Source organism: Poecilia formosa, unplaced genomic scaffold (genome assembly GCF_000485575.1).
Source record: "Poecilia formosa unplaced genomic scaffold, Poecilia_formosa-5.1.2 Scaffold873, whole genome shotgun sequence".
Lineage (NCBI taxonomy): Eukaryota > Metazoa > Chordata > Actinopteri > Cyprinodontiformes > Poeciliidae > Poecilia > Poecilia formosa.
In genome coordinates, this window is record NW_006800812.1 from 43,726 (window position 1) to 54,718 (window position 10,993).

At 38.5% G+C, this 10,993-nt stretch overlaps 2 protein-coding genes across 6 annotated transcripts in view; both read left to right on the plus strand.

The window, feature by feature from the left end:
* Positions 1–617, plus strand: part of ska2 (spindle and kinetochore associated complex subunit 2) — a 36,457-nt gene extending 35,840 nt beyond the window's left edge. For both annotated transcript variants that reach the window (XM_016667000.1, XM_016667004.1), the window contains one exon: positions 273–617. In XM_016667000.1, the coding sequence (XP_016522486.1) occupies positions 273–278 (6 nt within the window). In that variant the 3' untranslated portion in view covers positions 279–617. The remainder of the gene's footprint in view (positions 1–272) is intronic.
* Positions 618–2,791: 2,174 nt separating this feature from the next.
* The window catches only part of LOC103131914 (angiomotin-like), a 28,482-nt gene continuing 20,280 nt past the window's right edge, over positions 2,792–10,993 (plus strand). For 2 of the 4 annotated variants that reach the window (XM_016667006.1, XM_007543648.2), the window contains exon 1: positions 4,773–4,930. Coding sequence is in view for 1 of the 4 variants with exons in the window: in XM_016667005.1 (XP_016522491.1) it covers positions 3,291–3,371 (81 nt within the window). In the remaining 3 variants the exon portion in view is untranslated. Of the gene's footprint in view, positions 3,372–4,772; positions 4,931–10,993 lie in introns of those variants that run through there. The other 2 variants (XM_016667005.1, XM_007543647.2) reach the window with 2 other exon arrangements.

Sequence of the window (10,993 nt, forward strand, 5' to 3'; positions counted from 1 at the left end):
TTTATTTATTTATTTATTTATTTTAGGGTTTTTTTCCCTAAACAATTTTTATTTTTATTTGATTGATAGTCCCTTTATTTGATTGACAGTGGTCAGACAGGAAAGCGGGTTGTGAGAGAGGAGGAAAACATGTAGCAAAGGTCAACAGTCTGGAACTCAGTCCTCAACAGCACTTTATCCCTGCACCATTGCCGCCCAGAAATTTTAATCATTGAAATAATTATAAATATCTTGAATTGCCTCACCCACTTTCCTGTTTTTTTTATTTCCAGCTTTAAAGAAGTTAGTCACACGGAATCCAGTTTAACAAGAATCTACACTGCCAAGTGAAACGGAAGCCACGGAGAAGTGAAAAGTTTCAGCTGGAGTGAATCAGAGAGCAGTAACCTCTACATGAACTATTAATTATAATGGTTTATGATCTATATGCATATTAAAAGTTGAATTAAAGTAGTTGTTTTATTGTCATTGATGGCAGTATTCTAACCAAAGCCTCTTTCCTCTCATGCTTAGTGTTTAAAAGGATCCACGACTAGTTGAAGATGTTGGCCTAAATATGTTGCAATTTTCCTATTACCTAAAAAATTGCAGTTTGTGATATGCAAAAACTCATAATTACTTAAAAAATGTACATCTTTTATATATTTCACCCACGGAGGTCACAATTTTTTCACTGATGGATTGATGACACACAATGGTCTATTCTGTACTGGAGTCTACAGAATAAACACAGGAAGGCTAACTTTTCCCCGAGTAGTTGTTTATCATATTGCATTTGACTGGTGTAATTTTAGATAATGCCACACTGTGTCACTATCGGTTGGGATAAAAAATAAAAATTCAGGCAAATCTGTAATTTCCCACATGAAAGAAAGGAGAGCGCAGTGGGAGAGCTGGAGTGGAACACAACTTCCGAAGGACCTAATCTGGATCATGGGCATTTCTCCACAACACTTTGAGTCATTTATACCAGCAGAACTAACAAAGGTTATACAGATGATCTTTACCTTAACAAGCTAAAACTAAATGTTCTTTGAGTGTCCGGCTCAATGAGATGCTAACAAGGATCTATGCTGCCTGTGGTACCGGACATCACTGATCCGACTGGACCCATGGAGGTCTGGTGTCGGTGGTAAAGTCCGGTGTCGCTGCTACCACCGCTGAACTCCAAACAGCACAGATGTTGCCGAACCGGACACAGCGCTACAGGCTCTGGGAGAAACGCCAAAGACAAGCAGCGCTAATGGAGCTATTACTACTGGAAACGATAATGGAGCTGGTACTGTGAATTTAGACCAAAATTTAATTTTGAATATATGAAACTCGCATCTAGTCTTGAACCTCACGCTTTAAATAAGCAAACTGTTAATCAGTGAAATTCTTTGATCAAAACTGCTAGAAACAAAAAGGTTTATAGTTCTAAGTAAAAGGAAGCAACTTTTTCTGCACATCTTTGTTTTTACAGAAGTTTGTTCAATAGGCGTAGAGTATAAAAACTAAATCCTGCCTCGCTTTGTTTAGTCTTGGTCCTGGGAGCACAGGGTACATAGGATCTAAAGACCTGAGAGGTTTACTGTGGCTGCAAAGTCCACATGCTATTGGAAATGAGGGAGAACTATATAAGCCAAAAATGATCAATGAGTTGATTTTTTTTATTATTATTTTAATGTGTTAACCAAAAATAAAAGGCATGTTCTAATCCTAATTTAATTTAAAAAGCCTTTCTCTTAAATTATGGAATACAATTTAAATATTTATTTTTTTCAAAATCAATATGTTTATTGTTTCTATTCTGTTCTCCATTTGTAGTTCATATACATGTAGACAGCATTTAAATGCATCATCAGCCTTTCATACAGGCATCTTATGCAATATAGCATGTCTCTGACCATGTCTTGATAACGTAAGGCTTTTAGCTTTTCTTTGGATGTAAAAATGTTAATTCACCAAAATGAGCTGAATTGAGAATTTATTGAAATTGTTGAGAAAAATAAAATCAAGATATTAATTGAATTGTGTTCTAAAAACACTGCAAAATATAATGGAAACTATGCCATTTTCAGTAAGATGTATGCTTTAATCTGTTGATATTTAATGTGAGTAGGGTAGTTCTCAAGCAATTTATTCTTTTGCAGGATGTAGTTCATTGTAATATCTTCATTTTTATACTCTCCCCACATGCATGAAGCTGTGACAGAACTGGAGAGTTCCTATGATTCACCTACTGCTGAGGAATTTTATCTGATGTCCTTTCCAGCTTTTAGACTTAAAAGGAAGATTACCGAGTTATTTTACTGTATGATTTTCACAAAAGATTTTCATTATTGTCAGTCTGGAAATGTAAAGCATCAAATCTTTAATAGAAAATTAAACTAATTTGCAGAGTACTTCATTAAAAAAATGAATAAAGACACAAAACGTTTTCATGCAATAATTGAGTCAGAAATAGAGTGTACACACAGTAAAGACACTGTCCTGCCCAGTTTACCTAATTTCAAAATGAAAATGTTACATCTCATATTGATTAAAACTGTTTGCATTAAGGACGTTCTATTTGGTCACACAAATGGGAATGTGATATATTTCATGCATATCATGTATCAGCTGTAACCAGCTGAACGAAACTGATTATTAAAGGTTATCAGGAACTCAGTATCAGCAACCACATTTTACTTGACATGCGCACGCAGCGACTTTCCTCTGTCCGACGGCATTTGAAAGCAGCAACAGATCATTTTACAAAGGGTCTTTGTCATTTTTTCCTTTCTTCAGTTTTAGTTCCTTCTTTCTGTTCTAAGTTCAGAGCTTTGCCACGTAATGAGCAGATGGACTCTTGTAGACTATTATGTTCTTAGAAAAACGAAACAACTTCCGAAGCCTGCCAGAGTGTGGCAAATATTTAATAACAGTTTTTCTTTAAAAACTATGATTTCATTCAACATTCAAGTTTTTCTTTTCTATTGGTGAAGTGTGTAATGTGATCGTTTAGAATAGCATGTAGGAATTAAGAATTAAGTTGATTTGAACATAAAACGCATGGGAAACTGCAAGATGAGATGAGGGATTTCCGAGCACAAATAAAGAGAGATTAAAAAAAGTATTTTAAAGACGTAGGAGGTCTTTGAGGAGGGGGGAGGCTGGAAATTTCTCCTGTTGTGCAGAACAGTCTGGGACGGCTTCCTGCCGCCTATTGCTCCACTTTTTTTCTTCAACTTTCCAAGTACAGTTTTCAGCGAGGACGAACTATTTGGTCACGAAGCAGTGACCCTGTAAACGGGGACACAGGATTAATGCTGAGTCGAGGGGAAGAACTAGAAAAAAGATGTTCGTGTAGCTTCAAGGAAAGAAGACGGAAGCAGCTTTACAAAAAGGTAAATTCAAACTGTCCACAGACCTAGTGCACTGCTTAAATAACGTGCTGCTTCCGTTGGTATGCCAACGATTTCCTGAAAGCGTTAGGCTACTTACTTTGTAGGCATCAAAACAAACAGACAAGCAAACGAACATAAAAAAGAACCAGATAAAAACCTCCAGTTCCAGGCTATAAACATGGTTGACTTCTCGCGAGTCATTTACCCCTCTACCACCCCCCCCCACACACACACACACACACAGACGAAGCTGCTGCGATTGAACTTATTTATGTTTTGTCTAAAACTTTCAAGCCTGGAAAAGCTGAAGTGTTGATCCACTATTTTCTAAAAAGCCAAACTAAGCACCCCGTCCCCGCCCTACTTCCTTAGGCTCTGAGGTTTCTTGGAGGAAACTGCTTGTTTCTTGGTGTGAGTTCCACGCTACTCCACTGTGCGTCCTTTGGTACATAGGAGGTGAAAGTTGTACCGATGCTTTTTTAAAAGTCAGATTACAATCTTTAGCTTGTTCTGTAAGTAAATAGCTAACCAAAGTTTAAGCAAAGAAGATATTTGTTTCATTATAAAGGCAAACATAGTTGAGAACTAATCTAACCTTCAATATCTCAATTCAGAGAAACATTTAAAATTAGGCCTAATTGTATAAATATGACACTATTTTTTATACACTTAGCATATTTGTGGTGTGTTCCATTTTCCCTTGTATTTGTCCAGCTTATTCTCTTCAACTTGGTTTCAAAGAGAGAACTGTCACACCCAATGTCTCTATTATTCACCTGCAAATCAGTGAACCTGCAGAAATCAGTAATTGTTTGTGCAGCAGTCAGGTTTACTGCAATTGAATAATTTGATAACAAATTGCCTCCCACCATTTTTTTCATTCAAATGTCCTTATTAAATGTGTAAATGTCTGTTACAAGTTTTGTGACAGATTTATTGAAATGCTGTCAAAGTCAGTAGTAAATAGTTCTTTAACGTAGCACGTTTTGTATGATCTGCAGACATCTTGGATTTTGAGCTGGTTGATGAAGAGATTTTTTTCAGTGTTTAACATAATTTTTCCAAAATGAAAATTGCTTATTTTTATGTGTACATATGGACTGTTGACTCTTATTAAATCTTGTGTGTTGTGTTGGCAGATGGTTTTCACCCAAAGTTTTTCATAGAGTGGGAATTTTTTTTTTTTTTTTTTTTTTTTTTTGTGTAAATCAACTCAGCAAAATACTTTGTGTTAAACTATAGCGTCCCATTATTATAAGGCCAGGAAAAATATTTAGCAAGTTCTCGTGTGATAAGTCTGAAGCCATGAAAGAGCACTTTCAGTTCTGCCAGAGTTTTATGCAGAAGTATAGAGGTGTAGTCACAACTGAACCGTTGCCAGACTCACCTGTCTACCACCCTGCCCCACCTGTTTTTGTGTGGGAAAACTGTGTGAGCAGCACATGGAAAAACAATTGCCTTACATGAGCTCAAAGCTGATAGTTCCCTGATTTTGGAGAGACTAAGTGAAATTTAGTGGATTCTTTCCTTTACACAGATCAGCACTCCAACCAGCAAAGGTAGGGTACTTTTATGTTTGATGAGTTTTACAGGAAAGTAACAGAGATAAATAGGCTCTTAAAAAGATCTAGTAGCAGGCCCGAGTATATGTCTGTGTGTGTGATGGATGTATTTGGCTTCGTGGCCTATTTAGGCCTTTTGTGGCATAAATACTTAACCTTCAGAAGACTGATGGGGCACAAGGGAACCAAAGGCTGGTACTAATTTGGTGGTTTACCTCTTTAGATTTAAGGTAATGTTGTGTATTAAGACATAATTTGAGCTACTAAAATGAATGTGAAGTTTGAACTACAGTTCAGTACTTTAATGTACTTTGACATACAAACATATTTGTATACTGTGTATCTATGTTTTCTTGCTGGTGGTGATCAGAGGGCCCAGTGGCGCTGATCGTACACTGACAGTTAGAGCAGACGTGACTAACACACAGCCTAACACCAGCAGTGTACCATCAGGTGTGCATAAAAGAGTGAGCGACTGATTGTAGTGTAAAGAAATTTGAAGTCTTCTGGACTAGATAAAGTGATAACATGTTTGGGCCATTTTGTTTCTATTGCCTGCTTGTTACTATGAGGGGCGGTTTAGGACAAAAACTATGTTTTGTCTCACACACTACTAAAAACTCATACACACACAAAATATTAAAATTGCACATATATACTATTAAAATGTCACACACACATACAATTTTTCTCTCTCACACACACACACGCACAAAATACTGAAGTTGCACATATACACTACTAAAATATCACACACACACACACACACAAAACATACAGACACTGATCTGAATGATAGGTCGAAAATGTATGTGTGTGTGAAATAACACTAAGCTGAATGGAATGAATGAATGGGGATGAGACCTGTTATTTGTCTGTGTGAAAGACTATTTTTTTGAATGCGTGAGAGTTGTCACGGAAGAGGCGGGGCATAATTTGGAGATCAGATCGCGCATGCGTTGATACCACAGTGAAGTTAGCTTCAAATTGGATATTGACGCTCCACGGTGTAAGCGGCGTTTAGCTCAAGGTTGATCCGATTTATGAACGCTAATTTCGGCCAGCCGTCCTCAAGCGCTCACTTACTTAGAGCCTAAGTGAACCTCCGAGCGCTGGTTGGGGGAGCGGAGCTAACGCCGACTTTCTGTCATATCCGTAAATCCAGAATACTTTATGATAATGCGCATGCACACATCGATGTTACGTTCCTTATAAATCCGTCATATCTGTAGAAGCTTCATTTTGTGTTTTAATCTTCGGAAGTTTACGGTAAATAAAAAAAATTAAAATAAGAAAAATCTAGTTATTTCCACGCAGTGTCCAGAAAGAGGTGTTGTTCTGCTTGTTGCCTAACAGCTTCGGTCAGCATCCAGTGTTATTCATTAGCTTTTTAAAGGACTATTCCGTGCAGTTTTCTAAAGAAGTATTACAATATTTACAAGGCATGTATTACTAAGAATCAGAAAAATCAGAATCAGAAAAATTTTATTGTCATTGTCACAAAGACAACGAAATTGCAGTTTCAGTTACAACCATCCATCACGCAACAACACGGTGGTGGGCAGGCGCGGAGCTATAGGAGGGGTTGGGGGGGCTGCTGCCCCCAAACCAGGCCGGATGGGGGCCCGGGCTTGGAGGTGCCAGGGAGGGAGGAATGGTTTCAAGTCATTGAAATATGTGATTATAGACAGAGAAAGTGCGCCCTCGCCTGTTGAGAAGGGTGTATTTAATGTTAAATACACCCTCTCCCCCCCCCTCAACAGTTTCAGTTTCACTCCACGTAAGGGGCCCGGTAATTGGCCCCGGGCCCCGGCCCGACGCTGACTTGTTCCGCTAGTGGTGGTGGGGGTGTTGGGGTTGATAGTTGTCTGAGGCCTCTCAGCCCGACAGGCGCCGCCCTTGCAGGAGGAAATAGAAAAAAAAGAGAAAGCTAAAATGTGCTATAAATCTGTGTTGCCATATTAAAGGAGGTTGTGGGTGGAGAAAGAGCAGAACACTGAGAGGGAATAGCGTAGCTGTCGATACTTTTATTCAACCGCCATTTTAACAGCCCAGAACCCGTTTTGGGCCCTTATAAAAAAAAACCCCTGATTTTTTTTATAACTGATTTTGCATAAAACCATATTAATTGAAAAGGAAATTTATCTTGTATACTTCCCCCTCTTTAAATGAAATGTCCTCATTTCAAAATGAAGTGGTTACATAAAAAAATAATAATTTCATCAAAGCACAATCTGTCCAGACTGTATCATCAGTAACTCATACCACCTGGGGGTTGCAAAACAAAGGATACAAACTCACAATAAGACCACATAAAGAACAACTGTCAACATGTTTGTTTTTAAATGAACCAGTTTTACAACCTCTAATATGAAAAACAACTCTAGATCATTTTCTTTTCTCATAACAGCAGTCGTCGTGGCTTCCGAAAACAGTACACCCACACCTGGGTGTACTGCACCCCAGAGGATGGCAAGCTGGGGGGTGGTTGTGCAGGCTGATGGGAATCTAGTCCAGTTGGAATCCTTAGTGAAGATGGCAACGACCTAGCAGTTTCCGATGCCTGGGCTGCAGTTGTTTGGCCAAAGAGCCAGGGCAATGAACCAGACAAAGCGGTGTACCTCGGCAGTGTGTCCCTGTTTGGTGAGAATACAGGCTGAGTGACATCAGTGTGTGGAGCTACGGTAAGGTTTTAAACAATCATAGTGAATGACTATGATCACAGCCTGTGGATATTTCACACCCACCAGCTTGTACAGGAGCCCCTTGTCATCCACAGATACAACCTTATATGGTCCAGTCCAGTTTGGGGAAAGCTTTTGTCTTTGTGTGGTGGGGTCATCTATCCATACCAGATCACCACAAGCATAGGGCCTAAACCTTGTGTCTTTGTTGTAATAGTACTCTCGTTTTTGTCTTTGTCCTTCACGATGGAGAAGAACAGTCTCAAAAGCAGCGTCCATCCGTGTAGCCAGTTTTGAACCATAGTACATAGGGCAATCAGAAACCTTTGGCGATGAAATATGGACATTAGCAGGTAGTCGGGGTTCTCGTCCATGATATGGTGAGTACCCAGTTCTCGAGTGAGGAGTAGAGTTGAAAGAAAGTACCACAGCAGGGAGGTAGTGGTCCCATTCACCTCCATAGTCCTGAATGAGTCGGGCCAACTGCTCTTTCAAAGTCCGATTAAACCGCTCAACCATACCATTCCCTCTTGGGCGATATGGAGAGGTTCTTTTCTTTGTCATCTGTAGTCTCTGACAGATGGTGTGAGTAATTTCACACTCATATTGTCGTCCCTGATCTGACAACAGTTTCTCAGGAACACCATGTTCAGGGATATACCGTTCACATAGTAACTGTCCTACTGTGGCGGCCTTTTGGTCAGACATAGCATAGGACTTTACATACTTGGTAAAATGGTCCTGTACCACAAGTACATATCTATTACCAAGAGAGGTAACCGGAAGTTCAGTAATGTCCATACAGACCAACTGAAATGGTCTGTCAGTCTGAATAGATTGCAAAGGGGCTCTGTGCTTTGGTACAGCTTTTCGAAAAGCTTCACGTCTTACAGTGATTACAGAAGTTTTTAATATCAGATCTCATTCCTGGCCAATAACACACTGTCAATGCTTTCTTAAATGTACGCTCAGCACTGTAATGACCAGAACAAGGATTACCGTGAAGAACATGCATTGTTTCTATAATAAGCGCAAATGGAATTAACACTTGATAAACCTCGGATTTCCCTGGTGCACTCTGACCTTTGGGACAAAGCAAGTCGTTATGTAGGTAGCAGTTTCACCAAACTACCCTCAGTGGTATCAGGATCAGCAGCAACAGTCACTTTAAAATGTCTGCACCATTTTGAAAAATCCTCTTTTCTGTCCCCCATGAAATGTGGCAGTAGTGAGTCCTGGTATGACTACTTGTAGAATGAAAAGGTAATTGATCCCAAAAATTACTGGCCTTAGCTGGGTATTCGTCTCCATAACCAGGAGTAGAAAGAGAGGAGGAGAGACAGGGGTTGCAGGTGGGGGCAAAAAAAAGTCCTTCTTGAGCAGCCGCTAAATACGCCGCTCAGCACATGCAACATGAGCTACCTGTGGTTAGCATGCGTAGCATGTGCTCACCGCTCCAATCCAGTGAGGTACTCCACACCTCACTGCAGCAAACAGAAAGTGGCGGGAACAGACCACTGTCAAGTCTCTTTACCTTATTTGGAAATGGGATCATTGCTCTCCAGAAGTGAAAGGGGCGCCATTTCCTATATTATCTGCGTTCTCCCGTTTTAATTTTCTTTTGAAATCTGTGATATAGCTTCATCTGTAGGAAGGAGTTTCACTCTCAGAATGTATTTAAACTTCTCTTTTTTTAATTACTTCAGCGCAGCTCACAGCTTTTAACAAATTCCGTAGCTTTCTGTGTACTCCTAAATCTACTTCTTAGTCGCATCTTTTCAGGCCTGCTACTGCCTCTAGTGGCGTGGGGGTGGTAGTACAACTAATATAATTATGTCACTAAACGAGAATACCACCAAATCTTTATTATTTACTATTAATTTCGCCATTACTGGCAACGTGAAAGATAAATTATCTTCTAAAATACCATATTTTTTTTCAGGATGTAGAGCTAATTAGGTGACATAAACAATACATTTATACATTATAAATAATATACATCTACATCAATTATAGGAGGAACAAAAGAAATAAGACATGACAAACAACATTATCAACAACAATAAAAATACTATATACAATGTGTACATAAGAAATTTAATTGAGCAAAAGTCAATAACGAACAAATTAATTAGGTTCACAGACCTAATTAATTAAACCATGTTTAACAACCATGGTTGTTAAACAGATACAAGCAATAATCCGCATTTTTGTTTTGTTGGTAGAGTCCTATATATAGGAAAAATATGATTAAACTATTTAGTCTTCCAAGGTGGAAATCTTTCTTTGACTCTAAGACAATAAAATAAAACTCATGAATAGAATCACAATATCAACAATTTGTGCATCAAGTAAAACACTTGATGTTTTACTATAGGTAAATGTTATGTCATCTAGTTTGGCTAAGAATATTTATTGCACTGTCAATGAATGGCTTCTAATAGATGTTCTATAGTTACCAGAGGAACACAGCAATGCCTTCATGAGCTCAAACTGATGAAAAAAAAAGAGGACGGCTGCTCTCTGCTGAAATATTTTATGCCGTCTTCCATGTTCTTTCAGCAAACAGTTGAAACAGAGTTGTTTTTGGTTTCACCACTATTTACTTACTATTTTTCCTGCCATTCAAAGTATTCTTAAAAGATTGTCTGTTAGTCTGCAGCTCATGTGACCAAACCAGCCGAGGAGATGAAAAGCTAAAGCAGTCAACAGTTAATACTTGAGATGAGTTAAAACTTAAGTTAAATTTTTAAGTTTTAACATTTTAACTCATTGTTAAAATATTAACAATGTTAGCTAATGTTACCTCTAACCAACTAGAGGTTTTGCATGAGTTGCACTTGTTGGGTAACCCCAAGATCACTGGGTCTTCTTAAAAGATAGAGTGACGTTTCTTATGTAGTTAGTGTTGTCAGCAAAATTGAGCTGACTGTCCAGGAATGATCCAAGGTATTTAAAATTTGCCATAGTTTCAACAGGTTGGCCAACCAGTGAAACTGGAACCACTTTCAGGTATTGTTTATGTCATTTAATTAGCTCTACTTCCTTAAGAAAATTAAAAGGTATGGTGTCTTGTGAGGGACTTTATCTTTTGCTGTTCCAATTATGCCAGAATTAATAATAAATAATAACGACTTTGGTATTCTGATTTAGTAATGTACTTATATTAGTTGTGTTACCATCCCCACGGCACTAGAGGCAGTAGTAGGCCCGAAAAGATGCGAAAAAGGAGCAGATTTAGAAGTACACAGAAAGCAACGAAAATTGTTAGAAACTGTGAACTGTGCTGAAGTAAATAAAAGAGAGAAGTACAAATACATCCTGAGAGAGAAACTCCTTCCTAAAGATGAAGCTATATCACAGATTTCAAAAGAAA